The sequence below is a fragment of the Choristoneura fumiferana genome, chromosome 9 (genome assembly GCF_025370935.1).
Source record: "Choristoneura fumiferana chromosome 9, NRCan_CFum_1, whole genome shotgun sequence".
Taxonomy (NCBI): domain Eukaryota; kingdom Metazoa; phylum Arthropoda; class Insecta; order Lepidoptera; family Tortricidae; genus Choristoneura; species Choristoneura fumiferana.
In genome coordinates, this window is record NC_133480.1 from 856363 (window position 1) to 876650 (window position 20288).

The window sequence follows — 20288 nt, forward strand, 5'->3', positions numbered from 1 at the left end:
TGTTGATTTGCGATTTGCTATTTGCGAACATATTGTATGTATGAGCTACTTCACTCGTTTTCAAGAAAAATTCCAGGCGTTTCTGCCAATTACACAAGTCACCGAGGTATTTCTTACTTTTTTTTCTTCTGTTTTATTCTCAACTGATTATCATTTACTTAAGAAAAGCTATGTGAGCTCATTTGGAGATTTTAATATCGGAATTTATTACCTCTATAGTACCTACTTATTGAAAATGGGTTGGAATATCCTAGAATTTCTCTGTAGAACGTTTCTCCCAATCACTTAAAGGATTATTCGCGATAGTTCATTTATTGGAAGTGATGCCATTCCTTGTTCGCTTTTGTTCCTTTACAAGTTCCTTCTGTCGCAGGCCACGCCATCTACTTACGTATACTATTATTCCTTTAGGACATCTATTATCTTTAGCCCCTCACAGTTCGATAGCAAATCGAAAGGGAATCAAAAAATTTCGCTAAGAAATGTAAGGTGGCTCTACCTGCGACACCCTAAAGCTGGGTACTGACCAACGTTACGAGGTGAAATGTACATTCGCATCGAGCATGTTACGCATTGAGCATGTTCGCTGTGTTCTCAAAATCTGCGTAATGTTGCTCGTCAAAACTTGTGCTCCATATTCGCCAGCCACTCTCAGTAAAGATGGCTGACTTGTTACAGCGTACTGACTGAACCGCGTAACAGTCAAAGGATTCGCCAAAAAACCGACAGCCGGGTGGAGCACTCGTTGCTCGCTGGTTTCCCCGTAACACTAAGTACTGACTGCACGAATGCTCGCTGTGCAACATGTTACATTACACCTCGTAACGTTGGTCAGTACCCACCTTAATACACATAAAGGCGATTGTCCAAATTTCTTTTCCAAATAAAACAAGATCGAGCTAACATCGCTGCGTTATTTTTCTTCTCTTCAACCATACAAACAAAAAGGACCTTCCTTTCTTACTTGTAATGGATAAAGAGCTAGAAAAAATGGCATTAATTCCAGGTGAAAGAGCTGCGAATGATCCTTGAATCTTCTATGACCGTTGCCCCCTGACCCTGGTGGCGTCGGTGAAGTTGATGGAACACTCCCGGACGGCCATGTTGGGTCGTAGGAAGTCCGACAGCGCGCGCGCAGGGTTGGGCCGATCGAACGGGTATCCCATGGCCTTCCGGTCCGGGTACTTCCGGTCCCGGATGCCGCAGTACGAGGCAGCGTCGTTGCACGAGCCCACCAGGTCCTGCTCGATCTGAGGATGAGGTAGATCATTTTGTGAGCAACCAACGCAAATCGGAATGAAGCCACTCGCCACTGTTCATAATTTAGCCGAGTTAACATACTAGTAGCCGTGGCGGCCGAGTGGTTTGACCTATGGCCTCTCAAGCAGAGGATCGCGGATCCAAACCTCGGCTCGCAACTCTGAGTTTTTCGGAAATCATGTGCGAAATTACAATTGAAATTTACCACGAGCTTTACGGCGGAGGAAAACATCGTGAGGAAAACTGCACAACCTGCGAAGCAATTTAATGGTGAGTGTGAAGTTCCCAATCCGCGCTGGGCCCGCGTGGGTACTACGGCCCAAGCCCTCTCATTCCGAGAGGAGTGCCCAGCAGTGGGACGTATATAGGCTGAGATGATGATGATGATGATGATGATGAACATACTTGTAAACCGGAGTAGCATTATACGGCCATATTACGAGCAGTGGTAAGTGGCTCCCTCTGTCTACTTCCTCCCACCCTGTTCTCGACTGTACGTGCGTGTCTTTGTTACTCCTTCAAGCTAAAACGGCTAGACTGATTTGAATAAAAATTTGGTATACGAACGCTGAATCTGTAGAATAACACATAGGCTACATTTATCCCAACATTTCCGAGGGAAAATATAGCAAGAGCCCGGGATTTCAATAAAAAAAACCAGCGTTAAAGACTGGTAATTATATAAGAGACGGATTGGCTTAGTGGTTTGACCTAAGTAGGTGTGGCATCTCAAGCAGAGGGTCATGGTTTCAAATCTAGGCTCGCATCTCTAAATTCCTCTAAATTCATGTTGTGTGTGAAGTTCCCAATCCTATGACCCAAGCCGCAGAGCAGAGGGCGTGTAGAGGCTGGGCTGTTGATCATAACATGAACTCACCCTGTCCTCCATCCAGTTGGACACCATCACAAACAGCACCATCTTGTATCCCTGCGCCGTCCCCTTGGGCAGCAGCATGTGGTGTGGCCAGCCGCAGCCGCAGAAGTCGAACTCAGCGGCCTCAGTGGAGCCCGGGTCTCCAGGCCTGCGCTCCTGGTTGCGGAAGGTGCGCTCGTACGGAATGGTCACGGAAGACTCCGTGCTGCGATGGCGGATGGTGTTGTTCCCGGGACGCACTGAAGAGACCTCAATTATTAGCTAAAGATGTAACGGTATACCTTCAACTTACAGGACAGTACAGTAAATACAGCATACGGTACAACGGGTTGAGTCAGCTAAACGCGAATAAAACTTTTTGATGTTTGTTTTATTTTATTTTATGAGGTGCTTTTTAGGAATGAGGGCGTACAGTCGGGAAAAATCCATTATGGACGCCTGGGAAAGGGGGACCCAGACAGTTCCGGACTCTCACCGGTTAAACAAACCCCGTTGCACGTCCCCAACTCCCTGGAGCTTATTACGGGTAGGGAGGACTCAGCTATTTGTTTAGTGGAAGGCCGGAAGAGGACTGTTATCCTAAACCGAAACACAACAGTGCAAGAACTGCTGCTTCACGGCAGGATTAGCGAACAAGATGGTGGTAGCAATCCGGGCGGACCTTGCACAAGGTCCTACCACCTGCAAAATCATTCCTTAACTGAACCTAGCCCCTTTACAGGTTACTCCTAAGTTAGAATACTCACGGCCCTGGGAGAACTTGTCCAGCTCGATCATGAGCCGGCGCTGTTCCTCGAAGGGCAGCGTGTGGCCGCGCTCGTCGGCCACCGGCGCGATGAAGATGCGGACGGTGCCCATCAGACTCGCTCCGCTTGTGTTGTCCACCTCAATCCTGGAACACCGCGCCGTATTATTTCTGATACATTCCTCATCATTAAGATCGTCTCGGTGATATGATCAAAAATATCTGAACACTGACACAATCTGGACAATAGTCAATCGTGTAAGCGGACGTTTCATAATACCATAGGTGTCTCTTACACCTTTTTATTTCCCTTTTGACGTTCCCTAGCCCCCGTACCGTATTCTCTCGGAACACTTGAACACATAGATAAAATTAATGAACTAAAATAATTTCTTTGCTCACCCGCGACCTTATGATAGCTCCTATGATAGCTAAGTTAGTCTATCGTCAGTTACACTGTTTAACATTTCAGTTTCGGTTTTATGTGTAAATTGTAACAAACACACAGGTCTATGTTTTTTGGTAGCCTATAGTGTCCCACTGCAGGACAAAGGCCTCCCCCATTACAGGTCTAATTTAATTGCCTAAACATATCGTGCTAACTGACAAGTAAACATCGACAGTCGATAAAACACAATGGTCAATCCCTCTTGACATTTTATTTTTGCTATGAGAATTCCGCTCCTCGGTAAATCTCGTTTTATGCTCTTGTTGTACAATCTAATTATCCTGTGGCCATGCAATAAACGATTTCATTTCATTTCATTTCTACTATTTAGCGTCAGCGGGACGGCAAGAGACAAAGTTCGAATTTTGCACTTCGTTCCAGTGATAGGCTGTTACTCACACGTAGTTAAAGTCGTCATGCTGGAGATGCTCGAAGCGGGCCAGCATGCTGCCGCGCGGCATGAAGTCCAGCCCGCGGGACAGCTCCACCGTGCTCTGCTCCCATTGCGTACGGAGCGTGTTGGCCCCGCCGCGGCCCTCCACGCCGATTGAGGATACACGGATCGCCGGGAACTCCAGCTGGAAGATTACCAGGTAAATGAGAAGCTGTGGTAGCCTGGTGTTTTGAAGTAGCCTCATAAACACAGGATTTTAACGATGTTTTTTTTTTCGATTGGATGGGAAACGAGCGAGTGGGTCTCCTGATGGTAAGATTACCACCGCCCATAGACACCTGCAACACCAGGAGGATTGCAGATGCGTTGCCAACCTGGAGGCCTGAGATGGGATACCTCAAGTGCCAGTAATTTCACCGGCTGTCTTACTCTCCACGCCGAAACACAACAGTGTAAGCAGTGCTGCTTCACGGCAGGATTAGCGAGCAAGATGGTGGTAGCAATCCGGGCGGATCATGCACAAGTACTGTAGATATACAGCTGACGAAGGATCTCCGGAGATTTGACGGCTGGTTTGACACTGGTTATCGTTATTAAAAACATGCGCCCTGAAAGAAAACTGCCTTGTGAATTTTTAGCTGGTTCAACTTTTGGGTGAGACAAGTGAATTTCAATAAAACTTTGAATGCTCCTTTGTTACTTTTTAAAAATAAAGTAATATTTCCTTTAAGTAAAATAAGCTAACTGAAGGATTTATGGCAGTTTCCTTCCAGGGCTCATAAATTCTTTCCACCCTGTATTATAAGATGTGCTCGGGAGAACAATAACATTATCGGTATTCGTATTCAATTAATAAGTAAAGTTTGGAGCGCTTACTGGGCAAAAGTAATGCGATGAAAATGTTATTGATCATTCTGTAATTCATTTGTTGCAACTTTCTGTAGAATTTCTCGTGCCACATTCTTCTTACAATAATGAATGACATTGTTTGAAGGTTTCGTAAATTGACCTTTTGATTTCGACTTAGTTACCTGTCTTGGAGTGTAGGCCGGAAGTTTAGCTTTGTGCAGATTGAATATGTCGTCTACGTGCGCGTGCCAGCGGTAAAAGACCGGGTCCCGCATAGCAGTCGCTGAGTCGCCCATCACTCCGAAATTCTCCTGCCGGGGAAATAAGCGTTAGAATTCAGGTTCTGAGTGTAGTCACTTTAACAAATTATTGTCGAAGTAGTTTGGAAAGTATATGCCTGGTACGGCACTTTTAAATACGGTGGAATTGCGAGAGACTGCATGTTGTAATGTTCTCCACCAAACTTGTAGGCCACCACAGAATCTTCTGTAAGTCCTATCTTCGTTAATCGTAAGAAAGTCCTTTGACTCGTGCCCAATAATCCTCCCAGATCGAGCACGGCTCGAGGCGAGCCGAGGCTCTGGGAAAGTCACGACTCACACTTGCCTCTCGTGAGTTGGCTAGCGGCGCGTCACTCGCGCGCTGCTCATGATGATGGTTATGATGATGTTGATGATGAATGAAAGGCAATGCAAAAAATCATGATAAAACCAGTTTTGAAGTAGTGATGGGACGACGTACGATGTTGTGATAAACCACGCGCGAATATAAAAGGACTAATAACTTAAGTAGATAATGGAATAAGGTGAAGCTTACAAGATGCCTGTTGTCGGGATCGTGGGCGAAGGAGATGAACACGTGCCCCATGTTGTGGAGGTCGCCGTAGTGGCTGCGGTTGCGGCTGATGATGGACGACTCCATCAGGTTGCCGAGCACGTCGATGCCGGTCGCCTCGTCCAGCGGGTGAGTGCGTCCGTTGGGCTGCACGGTAAACGTTATAGTTAAAGTCAACGTAGATAGTTTTCAAGCTAGCTGCAAACAACGGTAAAGTATAAAAATCGGCAAAGAGCGTGTCGGACCCGACTGAAATAGGGTTCCGTAGCTATAACGAAAAAAAAAAATCATATTTTTCTAAGGATTTCGTATTTTGTATGGAATATTCCAAGGTTAGGTATACCTTAGGCTGCTATTTACTCTTAAACTACTAATAATTCTCAAGGAAACTTAACCGTTATAGCTTTCCTTGTAAGTTTGATATACTTAACTACCATTCTGATTTTTTCAAATTTTTCCACCCACAAACATATCGCTGAATGGAAAAATCGTTTTAGCAACCCCCTAATGGTTTTAAAAGGCCTATCCAACAATACCCCACACTACAAGGTAGGATGAGCAAAAAAATCACCCCCACTTTACGTCTATGGGAGGTACTCTAAAAAATATTATTTTAATTTTTTATTGTACCATTTTGTCGGCATAGTTTACATATACATTCGTGCAGAATTACAGCTTTCTAGCATTGATAGTCCCTGAGCAAAGCCGCGGACGGACAGACAGACAGGCAGAGACAGACATGGCGGAGCTATAAGGGTTCCGTTTTTGGCATTTTGGCTACGGAACCGTAAAAAGTACCAGCAGAATGGCACCAGCTTCGATGGCTTCCAGGAAGCGGTCACGCCAGATCTCCAGTTGGTACACGTCGGCACGGATCAGGTCCACCGGCCGGTCCAGGTCTTGGATGCGCGAGTGCGCGAACCTGGAAGTGTGGGTCAAAGTTAGATGGACAACCGTAGTGGTTTAGGGTGGATGCTTTGGCAAGGCAATCCGAACACTTATAGAAGCTAGGTACGTCTTTGGACGCAACACCTTGCAATTGGGTCCATAACTTTGTTATCAAGTGTGTTTCCAGGGCAGGCGGAAAAATCAACGATGACCGAAAGTATTATGTTAGTGGCGAAACAAAACGATATGTATCGCTCTCCATACAATTCTGTATCGTTTCCGCGTAGCACGCGCCTTTCGTGGTACGGGGTGGGCGGGCGTGAGACATCACAAACCTTTTTCGCCAGGAGTCTCGATTAAAGATGATTTTATGTTAAGTAAATGTTTATTTATTTATTCCTCATCTGATTATATTGTAAGTATTCTGGTATTTCAAATACATGAAAATTCTGCAGTAGATACAATAATTCTTATTTTAAATTTAGATACCTACACTTTTAAATAACCAACTTGAAAATTCTAAAACTCCAGACAATTTTATTTCAAAGTTCAAAGTCTTGTAAATGGCCGAATTGGCTGAACCTATTTTGATAAATAATAAGTTCCCAATCCGCACTGGCCCTGCGTGGGAACTACGGCCCAACCCCTCTCATTCTGAGAGGAGACCTGTGCCCAGCAGTGGGACGTAAATAGGCTGGGATGATGATGATGATGATAAATGCGTTAGTGTTTTCATTCTTGTTATTATTGTTATTTATTATCACCAAAAGAATAGATAACATTTATTTACAGCCGGCCTGATTTATGCTGCAAAGCAGCTTGGCTCTACCACTCAATATGGTGTCACTAATTTGGCACCACCCGGGGATCACGTATAAGGTCTCAAAGGGAAACCTACCTATTCTTCGAGCGTTGTGTTGTGGGCGTGGTGGCCTGCCCATGGCATTCCAAAGCGAGTAGGTAGGGTAGGTTAAGCACTTGTTAGTAGGTTAATATTACCTGGGTGGCCAAGCACGAGAGGCTACTTGTGAGTTGAGTTTGGGGAAGTAACCCTCGGAGATAGGGCCCCTGAAGTCTTGGTAGGGCTCCACGCGAGCCAAGTTGTTGCACATCCGCTCCGTGTTGTACCTACAAGAAAATTTTATTTATTTGTTACGCTCATGCTACTCAACTATTTACCGGCATGGATAATACCGACATGGAAATCCGATCCGATATTTGCGTGTACACCAAATATCAGGTCGGTATTGTACGGTTGGTAAATACCTAGTGTCACCCGTGGTGATAACCATTGGGATTCCAAGTGTCTTAAGGTGATTTTCCACCCGCGAGGCGAGACGAGGCGTGGCGAAACGAGAATTAAAGTTTTTACGGCGGCGGCCGCGGCTGGCGCGCGAGAATGCATACAAATTTCAATTCTCGTCACCTTTAAGGTGGTATCAGACGGTTCATTATTCGTTTATTTCTGTCTTTCATTCGGCATCTTTCACTCGAAATGACACGTCTAAACACACAAAGGGAAACAAAGTGAATTCATTAATGAACCGATCCACCATTCGGCATCATTCATTCCGAATGAAAGAAAATAAACAGTCTGAAAACAGAGAGAACGTTCACTCGCACGACTACATTCGACGCCATATTGAAGGAAACTACGGATGAATGTTCTTTTTTACGTCATTCCAGCTAAGCCGTGTGGACATGGAATGAATGAAAACTGAAGCATTCACTCGAAAGAACATTTATCCGAGTGAACCGTCTGATACCACCTTTAGACAATATACCCAGTAGTTGGACGCATATAAGCCGAAGATCGTGTAGGTGCACTCACAACTCTCACAAGTCAAAAGACGTACGTTTTCCGACCCTACTACTTCTCTATTTACTATGATAATTTTATTTAAATCCCTCATTACCTTGCAATAATTTGCTGGTGCATATAGTAGAAGAGCTCGCCGCGTCTGTCCTTGTTCACGATGTTGACGTCCGCTGACTCGAAGGGGTACACCAAGTGCCAGTGCCAGTGGTGGAGGTTGATGCCGATGTCCTCGCGGAAGTAGGCCACGCGCTGCTCCGGCTCTAGGTCTGAGGCGGTCGCTTGGGGAATCACAATTGGTGTCTGCGGAAGTAAAGATGTGGTGATTGTAGACAGGAAAAACTCTACCTTTAATAATGTATTTAACTAAAAAGAATAAAGGTGATCAACCTCTTTCAGTCTACAACAACTGTAGACTTACTAGGTGATAAAAATGTGACGTACTGATAAGTGGCACCCTTCCCTACTCCACATATTTTGTCTCGGGGGAGAGGAAGGTGCTAATGGACACTTACCCTTTCGCCTTTCTGGACGGTGGTGGTGATTTCTCTAGCCTTACGGACCACCTTTTGGTCCACAAACTTGTCGGGGAAGTTCTCGGCAAGAGTGGGGATGTTCAGACCCTTCGTGTCAGGCCTAGAAGAAAACAATGGCTAATTAATTTTTGATAATCCCGCAAAAAGTAATTTATATCCAACGCTGGCTCTAGCCTTTAATTAAAATAGAGCGAAATAAGATAAGATACTGATTTTTTTACCAAACTGGATTACACAGTCATCTATATATATAAAAGAAAGTCGTGTTAGTTACACCATTTATAACTCAAGAACGACTGCACGATTTGGCTGAAAATTGTGGGGAGGTAGCTTAGAACCAGTAGACGGACATAGGCTACTTTTTATCCCGATATTCCCACGGGATAGGGATAAAATCTTAAAATAACAACCGCTGGGCTTAGAGCCGTGAAATTTGGTATGTGGCTAGCTGGTCGTCTGGAATAACACATAGGTTACTTTTTATCCCGATATTCCAACGGGATACCTAGGGATAAAATCTCGAAATAACAATCTCGGGGCTTAGAGCCATGAAATTTGGTATGTAGGTAGCTGGACCTCTGGAATAACAACACATAGGCTACTTTTTATCCCGATATCCCCACGGGATAGGGATACACACACACAAACACCACGCCTGTATTCCCAAATGGGGAAGGCAGAGCACACGAAACGTTACCGCTTTGGAGCCACTTTTAGCAATTTTAGGTTAAAATTTGTCAAAAAAGGTACAATAGAGATAAAATCTCGAAATAATAACCGCTAGGCTTAGAGTCATGAAATTTGGTATGTAGGTAGCTGGACATCTGGAATAACACATAGGCTACTTTTTATCCGATATTCTCACGGGATAGGAAAAATCTTGAAATTTCAGCACTGGGTTTAGAATCTTGAATTTTGTACAATACGGTATTTGACAACTCCTGATTTTGCCATATCTTAATATTATTATTAAAATACAGATAGTGTTTAGCGAAGAGAAAATTTAAATCGGTTGAAAATAGGATTTATAGTGATTTTTTGAAAAATCTATATACATGTCTCTTTTTCAAACGCTTTTCTCTATGCAGCAAGTATGACGGTACTGGCGTGTGACGTCACATGCCAGTATGTCTTTCTCTGTCTAATCTTGAATTTCAAACCTTTATAACTTTGTTATTTGAAAAGGTAGCTTAAAAATTGTTTTTCTATTCGATAACAGGCATTGTGTAGTTTTAATATATAAAACATATACAAAATAGTCAAATACCGTATTGTTCACATTCACAACACAACCTCAATGAAAACCACAATATAAATTTTGGAAATAATCATTTATAATAATGGTGTCCTAACCTGATTTTGTTTTATTTAATCCTTATTATTCTAATAAACTTTAACGTTATGTTTATTTATACTCATTCAGTTACGTTAGTAAAATCCTACATTGTTTAGCTAAAAGTTAACACGACATTCATTGTTTGCCTGTTAAGTAGGCGGTACGAAGTTCGCCGGACAGCTAGTAGAGATATTACAACACAATATTATCGCCATGCTACTTATGAACTAAAGTTTAACTGTGGTTCACACACTAGGTCGAGCCTGTATCGTGTGAGCCCAACAAATTACCAGAGGAGTAGTAACTAACAATAGTCTACACCATTTCCACGCCTCTCAAAAGGTGCCATCATATTTTTATTTTGCTTTGAAAACTGGAAAATGACGCCCCTGGCCATCTGGTCAATAGAACAACCGCTCCCTTTTGCTCCACCCCAGAGCCGGCGCCATTTATGTCTGAAATAACCTTCGATATTGAAAGTTTTTTTTATTCGACTGGACGGAAAACGGGCAAGTGTGTCTCCTGATGGTAAGAAATCACCGCCCATAAACATCTGCAACACCAGGGGTATTGCAGATGCGTTGCCAACCTAGAGGCCTAAGATGGGATACCTCAAGTGCCAGTAATTTCACCGGCTATCTTACTCTCCACGCCGAAACACAACAGTGCAAGCACTGCTGCTTCACGGCAGGATTAGCGAGCAAGATGGTGTTAGCAATCCGGGCGGACATTGCACAAGGTCCTATCACCTGCAAAAAAAAGAAGAAGAGTGAAAGAGAAGGAAGAAAATGGTAGTCATTGTTATTGATTGTTACCTGTCAATAAATTTTAATAGCTTGATTGTTCTCTGAACTACTATTAGACAAGTGACATATAGTATCGAGAGGTCTGTTTGATTTGAAGTTATAGTCTTGCTTGCGATTGACTCATTTAGTTAGGTATTTAACCAATCACAAACGGGACACAAATGTCTAAGTTGCCCAACAGACCTCACGATTCTAGCGCCACTTGGCGATAGTACCTGGGCGACCGAGCTTTGTTTGGACTAAAGCTCGATAATAAGCGTTTTCCCTAAGATAGGACCGAGCTAGATCGATTTGTCATCCCCGAACACCCTCACATACCAAATTTTCTCGAAATCGTTGGAGCCGTTTCCGAGATTCTGATTATATACATATACAAGAATTGCTCGTTTAAAGGTATTAGATAGATAGATTTCAACTAACCTGTTACGAAACCTTCATAGAACAGTCTTAAGGTCTCTGTGGCATGTGGTGTGTGTAGCTTACCTGTGCAGAATGGCAACAGAGAGGCAGTAGTTGAACATGTGCGGGTTGATCCGCAGCTGGCAGTACGAGCAGAGTGACTGCAAATCATTCACGTCTCGCATGTCTGTGGAGAGGAGTTAGGTTTCAATACTTACTCAGCATAACCTTCTTTACGGCACTCTCTTTAACCCTGCAACTCCTCGCTACCTCAAAGAGCGATTTAGCTACGTAACTTCTATTCGATGCTCTCAGAACTTTCTCCTTTCCGTGCCTCTATCTAACTCCAAATTCTATGTATATTCTTATACTGTCCAGGCTATTCGGTTGTGGAACTCCTTACGATTGACTTACGACGCGCAAAGTCTTTGTCACTATTTAAATCTATGCTTAAGGAGCACTATCTGTCATCTTGTAATTATTAGCCTTATTATAATTTATTTATTTATTTATTTGTTGCTGTTTATCTCACTACCTATATTTATTTTGGACGTATATTATATGTACGATATAATTATGTATGTATCGTAGATGTATTGCTGTTACGTTTAAATTTTCTGATCTACTTTTGATGCACCACCTGTTGTAAACTAGTCCTTCCTTCTTTCTGTAAAAAAGGTTGCCTGGAAGAGATCGCTCTTAAGCGATAAGGCCGCCTATTGCTCACCTTGTAATTTTAATAATTGTTTTCTGTATCGTTTACTATGTCTGGTGTACAATAAAGAGTCTTTGTATTGTATTGTATTGTATTGCATAACAAGATGCATAATGTTAATTAATTATATTAATTTCTCTAGCACCTTTCTACCTAAAACTACGATAAAAAGTTTTCCCGTAAATAGGTACGTCTCACTTTTGTTGTTGAGACGCTTAAGAATGCTGAGCAACGCTTCTATTTCAAGGAGTCACTTACTCATAAAGATGTCAATAAATTTTCTAGCCATCTTTCTGTGCGCAGGCGCGAAGAGAGAGCTGATCATTGTGAGGCAGCTGTTGAAGCACAGGCACTTAGAAACGTTTTTATTCCAGGGAGAGTTCATTTACTCGTAAAGATGTCAATCAATTTTCCAGCCATCTTTCTGTGCGCAGGCACGAAGAGAGAGAACTAATCATTATAAGGCAGTTGCTGAGGCAAAGTCACGTCGAGAAACGTTTTTATTCCAGGGCGAGTTCACTTACTTATAATAGTAATAATAATAAAATCATTTATTTCAGCTCACAAGAATCCATATAATGTCATAAGATATAAAATGTTATTAAGATGTCAAACAATTTTCCAGCCATCTTTCTGTGCGCTGGCACGAAGAGAGAAAACCGATCATTATAAGGCTGAGGCAGTCACATCAAGAAATATTTTTATACCAGGGAAAGTTTACTTACTCATAAAGATATCAATCAATTTTCCAGCCATCCTTCTGTGCGCTGGCACGAAGAGAGAGAAATGATCATTGTAAGGCAGCTGCTGAGGCAGAGACACGTCGGGAAGCGCGATGTTTCTGACGGGGATGGTGCGGCCGGCGTCTGCGCCGAACTTGTTGACGAGCTGGTTCGTCACGGACTTATATTTGTCTGGCTGGAATTTAGTTCAAATTCACATTAGTTTGTGTTGTCATGTTGAAATGGATACGTACATTCGAATAAATTGAATCATGACATGACCCAGGGTGGAACCTTTTAATAATCAGTAGGGAATAATAATTTTGCAGGTGGTAGGACCTTGTGCAAGGTCCGCCTGGATTGCTACCACCATCTTGCTCGCTAATCCTACCGTGAAGCAGCAGTGCTTGCACTGTTGTGTTTCGGCGTGGAGAGTAAGACAGCCGGTGAAATAACTGGCACTTGAGGTATTCCATCTTAGGCCTCTAGGTTGGCAACGCATCTGCAATACCCTGGTGTTGCAGTTGTCTATGGGCGGTGGTGATCTCTTACCATCAGGAGACCCACTTGCTCGTTTGCCATCCAGTCGAATAAAAAAAAATACATTTTGTTTTTGATACATTGAGGAGAATGCCATTATCGTGAGCCCACTTTAATAGATTATTAAAATCAGCTTGCAGTTTGTGTTGTATGACTGTGACGTCCCTGTCGGCGCCGGGCGCACACCAGGCACGTGTCGTCCGCGTACATGTACGTGGAGCTGTGCTCCACCACGTTGCTGATGCTGTTCCGGTTGGCACCCCATACACAACTTCCGCTTCCTCTCCCGTCTCCCCATTTACCATAGTACGCAACGTTCTATTCTTTAAGTAGCTTCGAAACCATTGATTCAGTGGACCACGGACCCCACACTCTTGCATAGCAAGAAGTAGCACTTCGTGGTCCAGTGTATCAAATGCCTTTTTGAAGTCTAGAAATAAAACTACTACATACATTCGGTTATCTAACTTATCGTTAATATTATCAGCGAACTCCACTAGTGCAGTTGACGTACTCCTCATTTTCCTAAAGCCATGCTGGGATTGGGATATAATGTCATGCTTCTCCAAGAACGAATGAATTCTTTTAATTATGACTTTTTCCGTTATTTTATTTATTACAGACAAAATAGCTATAGGTCTATAGTTCGAATAATCCAAGTGGCCGCCTTGCTTATATATAGGACGAATAATAGATTTCTTCAATTTATCCGGGTAAACTCCCTTCTCAGCGCACATATTCACAAACTTCGCTAGGACCGGACTAATTTCTTTTTTTATATATTTAAGATCCTGTACCCTAATTTTGTCACATCCCGGCGATTTACGACAGCTTAATTTATCTATAGTTTTTTCAATTTCCATAGCTGAAACTTTTTGAAAACGTAGGGATGCGTTACTTTGAGTTACATATTTTGAACGATCTAAAAATTTATGGCTACAGTGATGTTTTATTTTATCTATTTCTCCTGTAAATGTTTTGGCGAAGTTTGTGCAAACATTACGCACGGTATCTGTTTTACCGAGGTACTTCAAAATTACATTATCTAAATTTTCTTTTTTACATCCCAACCATCCATTTATTGTTGCCCATATTTTCCTATAATCCCCTTTACAGTCTAAAATTTCCGTTTTTCTATATTTATTTCTAGCCTTATTTATTAATACATTAGTTTTATTTCTATGCCTCGTATATTCAAGTCTTAAACTCGCGCTTTTCGGACATGCCTTCCATTTCCTAAATAACTCATCCCTACGTTTTATCATTAGCCTAAGTGTATTATTAACCCAAGGTTGTGTTTCCCGTTTTTTATGAAGTATTTCAATCTTACACATTCCATATATGTTACTAAATATAGCATGCATTTTCTCATATAATAACAGCGGACAGTCTAATAATAGCAACTCGTTCCAATCAATTTCACTTAGTTTTGATCGTATCGCTTTATTATTGTACGCACACGCTTTATTATTATGATTATTCGCACCGCGCGCTAAACTACACTTACTGTCCGCGAGGTTCACCCCGACCATATAGTGATCCGATATCTTACTGGTGAGCATGTGTGCGGCGGCGCGCATGCGGCCGCGCACCCACACGTGATCTATGCATGACGCAGTCAACACACCGGCAACCATCTCTTCTCGCGTACACTCGTTGCTACTTATAACTCTCTACGATACTACTTGAGTCCAGTATGTTTATATTTGTGTCGCCAATAACTACGATGTCATGTTTGTCCGGTTTTTTTTTAACATTGTGTTTATCTCTTCTATAAATGTTATTTTATTGGTATTAGGTGGCCTATATATAGCTAACACATGAATCATTCCCGTTGCTTTTTTAGTTGAACTGAAGTTTTTAATTTGACAGTGTATTGTTTCCATTGTACTTACATGAGGGCTGGTAAATTCCGGACATAACTTAGTTTTAACGTACATTAGCAGACCGCCACCCCGTCTCGTTTCTCTGGTGCATGCAAACATCTCGTATCCATCTAAATTATAAAACGTCAGTTCCTGCCGCCTGATATTTATTACACTGAGAATTATAATATCAATATTGTGCTCACTGCTTTTTAAAAGAACAAGTAATTCGCTGTAGTTTTTTCTCAATGATCTTATATTTAAATGAATTATTTGTAATTCGTGTTTTGTTTCCTGTATGTATTTTACCCATTTATCTAATTCAGTAAATTTTTGATAATCCAAATTACAGACAATGCTGGATGCCGAATCGTTGAATTTTACTAGCAAAAGTAATCATGTAGTGTATTCGCGCACTATGTTATAGTGCGGCTTACTCATCAGCTGTTGCAGCGTTTAGCCTACTTATGTCAGCGTCCGACCGAATATTAATTATTTTAGAATTATCGTCTTTTTTGACAAGAATGCGCATATTTTGTATCCAAATATACTTAAATTGTCCTTTCAACAAGGTTTTAGTGTTCCAGAACAGCTGCCTCATATAACGAAGTAGGCATTCGTTTATATAAATACGTTTGTTGTTTTCATTTTGTAGAATGTTATTATTTGTAATTACTGTCCTTCTTTTGGATATCCATACATTTCTATCTTGTTTTGATCGGAGCGTTACAACAATGGGTCGAGTTTTTTTCTCGTTTTCTCTGCCTACCCTCTTAGTACTTTCGATGTTATCGGGGTTAATATTCAGTTTCTGGGCAATTATTTGGACAACCTGCGTCACATTCTCATCCTTTTTTTCATCCAGACCTATTATTTCAACTTCTTTCTCTAGATCTTTGGCTTCTAACAATGCAACTCTTTCCTCAAGTGCTTCGTTGATTTTTTGTAAATTTACGTTTTTGTTCTCAAGCACAGTTATTTTTCTTTCGGCGGTTTCCTTAAATTCCATCAATCCTTGGTATTTTTCTGCATAAAAATCAACGGTGTCGGTCAAATCTTGGATTTGTTTTTGCAGACCGTAAAGTATCTCAAGCTTAGTATTTACTTCAATCAATACCGTTTCGGCGTTAGTTTTATTAACGTCTCCAATGTTCAACATCGGTGACTGTGATTTAGGGCTGCCTACACTTTTATAACATCCATCACAAAGTTCATTCCGCAGCTGAAACTGCTTGATGTTCAAGCACTTTTTATGATAGACTCCTTCACAGGAACCCTTACATCGAATCACGTCACCCTTGTCCGTTGACAAAAATAATTTACATTTTTTGCACTGCACCATCTTTCACACAATGTTATGGTTAAACACAATAATCGATAATTACACGTCCGTACGCGGAGTGCGCGCGCGACTGACTGACCTCTCTACCAAGGGTCATGTCATGATTCAATTTGTTCGACTGTACGTTATCAAAAATATGCAGGGTGTTCGGCCCGGTCACGGTTTTGGAGATATGATGTTTTAAATATATTTTTCAAATTCCTCGAAATCCCGCCTTTAAACGTTCGTACCTTTTTTTTATTAATGTATGTAAAATTACAATTTTTGTATTTCATATTTGGTAATACATGCTTGTTCAAATAATAATATTTTTTATTGTAGTTGATTCCAAAAAGTTACTGATTTTTGAGCTGGTCAGGATTTGAATAATCCCAACTGTTGAACATTAAGTTAGCTACTTAGCAGAGTTCTAGCCCACTAGACTTGTTTTCTTCTTTTAGGATATTTTAAGGCAGTTGGGTTTTTTTTTTTTTTTTTCAATTTATTCATATTTCTATGAAAATGTTAGATAAAAACGATTATAACCCGTATATTTTTACAATGGGCTAATAATTAGCTTTCATTCGATACCCTACTCGATAGGTTTGAATAAAAAAAAATGAAAACTCAATTTGGCGCCAATAATCCGCCATTTTGTTTTTTCAAGAATTTTATGTACCGTAGCATGTACCCAGTGTCAAGACGAATCCAATGACGTATCATTTATCAAAATCGGTTCATCCGTTGAGTAGTTACGAGAGGACATACGGATAGAAATACATGCATACATTATACATACTTACGGATCAAACAAGTCTTCACAGCCGGGTAAAAAAGAATCGCCGTACCTTTTAACTGGAATAGACTCCTTTAAGTAGTCTATAAGTAGCGCCTTTGTACATATCTTTCTGTTAAGTGTTATTTTTATATGTTTTATTACAATAAAGACTTATACAATACAATAATAAATAAATAATAAATCATGGGACACTTCACACCAATTGACCTAGTCCCAAACTAAGCAAAGCTTGTACTAATCGTATGGATACTAGGCAATGGATAAACATACTTATATAGATAAATACATACTTAAATACATATTGAACATCCAAGACCCGAGAACAAACATTCGTATTATTCATACAATATCAGCCCCGGCCGGGAATCGAACCCGGAACCTCAAGCTTCGTAGTCAGGTTCTCTAACCACTTGGCCATCCGGTCGTCAAACAATACTTATACCTTTTGAGTAAGTATGGGTAGAGCACTCAGCCCACAGCTGGACTACTCACGTAATGGTGGTCCGACAGCTCCAGCACGGCGTTGTCGCTGCCCTTCTGCATGAAGCAGGGCTCCGTGGGGCGGTCGAAGAACAGAAGAAGGTCTTTGTTGTTGCCGCTCATGATGTTGACAAATTAAGATTTCACTTGTCTTGCTCGTAAAGTTCGCGTTTAAGCTGGATCTAGGCGACATAAAATGACTTTTTATTCTCTAGTGCATAAAGTAAAATCTTCGTCTAAAACCAAGGCAATCAGGTGTAAACAGCCAAAAACAAAGAAGTTTCGACATATTTTCTTAATATGACATTACTGCAGAGGCCATGAAGTAAAGGATTGATGGACGAGTTCGGGGTGACGGCCGAGTCGTAGAACAAGTCCAGCAATACCTGTTCTGGCCGAGGTTTGTATAGTGCTTTTCTCAAACAATGTGGGGAAATGTACCATCCATCCATCCATCTATCCATCCATCCATCCATCCATCCATCCATTCATCCATCCATCCAGTCATCCATCTATTTATCCATCCATCCATCCATCCATCCGTCCTTCCATCCGTCCACCCATCCATCCATCCATCTATCCATCCATCCATCCATAATATACCAAATACAGTCTAGTGGTGGTTGGCTGTTTGTAAATTTTCCTTTGTCAGTATAATTTTAGGAAGCAAATTTAAAAAGTTAGAGCAGCGGACAAAAACGGATTTTCATACATTCCTTATGGCCTAGGCCAAGAAGTAATAGAATAGAATAGAATAGAAATATGTTTATTCAGCCAACACATCATGACAAAAAAAAGAAAAAACACAGTTACAAAATGGTAAAGAATACAAGAACAAGCAATAATGATGTGAAGCCGAAATGGTCTCCACTCAGCGGTGCTGTTGGCACGACTAGCGTTGTCAACGGCGCTGGTTTTCTGCGGAGCCAACTAATGTAGGGAGCTATCAATGAGAAACTTCATGTCTCCATTTCGTGAAATTAACGCATACATTTCCCCATACATACATACGCTCAAAAAACATAACCCTCATTCGGGCAGTCGGGTAAAAATAAGATATAGCTCAAAAATCAGAGAAGGTTGAAGACTACCTTCTTACAAACTACAGACAAGTTATGGGAGCAGGCTATATGAACGTCTCGGGTAAAATGGCTCGTTTTATACTCTTGTTGTACAATCTACTTTTTTTATTACAAGCTTATTTAATTCGAAAGCCATGGTTTATTTCGACTCTTTGCGTAGGTCAAGGATACAACAAATATAATAGTGGGACACGCATGGACTACGGTGCTCGAGGCCCCGAGTTCGAATCCTAGAGTATTTTTTTCTGATTGGAAAGAAAGTTTTTTGTTCTGATTGGAATTATTTCCAAAAATCCCTCTCCGTGTTTAAAGAAGACATAGGCACACCTACTTGTTGTTCCTACTTGTACGCTTGTACGGTCGGTTCCCTTACTTATGTACCAACTTTTTCATACTACAGTACTTTAATTGTAGCGTGGTGCGGGTGACAGCTGTCAATATCACAAGACTAGAGAGTCAAAGTGTCGAAACTTGAGTCGAGAAAACTAATAATTTAAAATCTTAATCATAATTAATGTCACCATTAATCCGATTATTACGCCAATTTTGATGAGAATATTAGTGAAATTCTAGGTTGGAATATTATTTGCCACATAAGTAAGGCTAAACAGAGTTTGCAAGAATATTCGTTACTACCAATTAATAAGTACCGAAAACTCAAGATCCATTAGGTTCCATCACTAAACGTTACGTTACATGCATATTACGTTTCTTCGCTTTTAATTGAATTAATGCATACTAATATTATAAATGCGAAAGTGTGTTTGTATGTTTGTGTGTTTGTCCGTCTTTCACGCCGTAACGGAGCGACGGATCGACGTGATTTTTGGCATAGAGATAGTTTATGGGCCCGAGAGTGACATAGGCTACTTTTTATCCCGGAAAAATGCAGTTCTCGAGGGAACAGCGCGCGATAACCGAATACCACGCGGGCGGAGCCGCGGGCAAAAGCTAGTTGATTATAAAAATCTGATAGCTTGAATTTATTTCGTAAAACATGGTAAAACATAGATCTTTATGTTCAAATATTTTACGCCAGTCATATTCAGGCTACAACTGAAATATACTTCCATATTCTTATTCTTATATTATATTTTTCACCTCAGCACCTCAAACAGGCAGGTTTTGCTATGAGAAATCAGTGAGCAAAATCGCATTTTGCTCACTCCGTGAGACAAAGTAACTTTTTTTTTCTTTTTTTTTTAATGCTGAGTACAGTGTTGGGTCTACTCACTGAATTCCAAATATTTGAACTTTACTTTGATCTGTCATTTCACTTCAACTCGAAAAAAGCAAGAGATAGGATCAAATTTGTCGATTACAAACTTAAATTAAATTCATTTGTGGTATTAAAAATATATTGAAATATTTCCAAAATGTAAATTTTCCCGATCTTTTAATAAAGTATGCAACCTCGTTGCACGAAAGCCGCTTCTCTTGTTTTTTTTTTATAAAAGAATTCCGTATACGGCCTCTACAGTATAATTATTATGTGTTAAATTGAATGATTTTTTAACAAATCTATTTATGTTTATGTAATAGAAATCTTAATAAAAATCATATTTAAAGGTTTAATTGT

The 20288-nt window shown here is 41.0% G+C and overlaps 1 protein-coding gene across 4 annotated transcripts; it reads right to left on the reverse strand.

Moving 5' to 3' along the window:
* Positions 1 to 226: 226 nt before the first annotated feature.
* On the reverse strand, positions 227 to 17750 carry LOC141430903 (phenoloxidase subunit 1-like). 4 transcript variants are annotated; one of them, XM_074091770.1, is made up of 13 exons: positions 17640 to 17750; positions 12626 to 12818; positions 11270 to 11372; positions 8624 to 8744; positions 8209 to 8411; positions 7292 to 7420; positions 6203 to 6326; positions 5387 to 5551; positions 4753 to 4881; positions 3727 to 3905; positions 2881 to 3026; positions 2138 to 2373; positions 227 to 1250 (listed from the first exon to the last, which is right to left on the reverse strand). In XM_074091770.1, the coding sequence occupies exons 1-13, from the start codon at positions 17748 to 17750 to the stop codon at positions 1038 to 1040; spliced, it is 2052 nt and encodes a 683-aa protein (XP_073947871.1). In that variant the 3' UTR covers positions 227 to 1037. The 4 variants fall into 4 exon arrangements, with proteins under 4 accessions (XP_073947871.1, XP_073947872.1, XP_073947873.1 ...); XM_074091771.1 differs by lacking the exon at positions 17640 to 17750 and adding an exon at positions 15058 to 16422; XM_074091772.1 differs by lacking the exon at positions 17640 to 17750 and adding an exon at positions 14493 to 16422.
* Positions 17751 to 20288: the final 2538 nt, after the last annotated feature.

Coding starts and splice junctions, on each gene's coding strand:
- LOC141430903 (XM_074091770.1), bottom strand. CDS start 17,750: ATGAGCGGCAACAACAAAGACCTTCTTCTGTTCTTCGACCGCCCCACG. Junction 8,412..8,623: donor CCGTCCAGAAAGGCGAAAGG/GTAAGTGTCCAT, acceptor TTACTTCCGCAG/ACACCAATTGTGATTCCCCA. Junction 2,374..2,880: donor GGACAAGTTCTCCCAGGGCC/GTGAGTATTCTA, acceptor AGGTCTCTTCAG/TGCGTCCCGGGAACAACACC.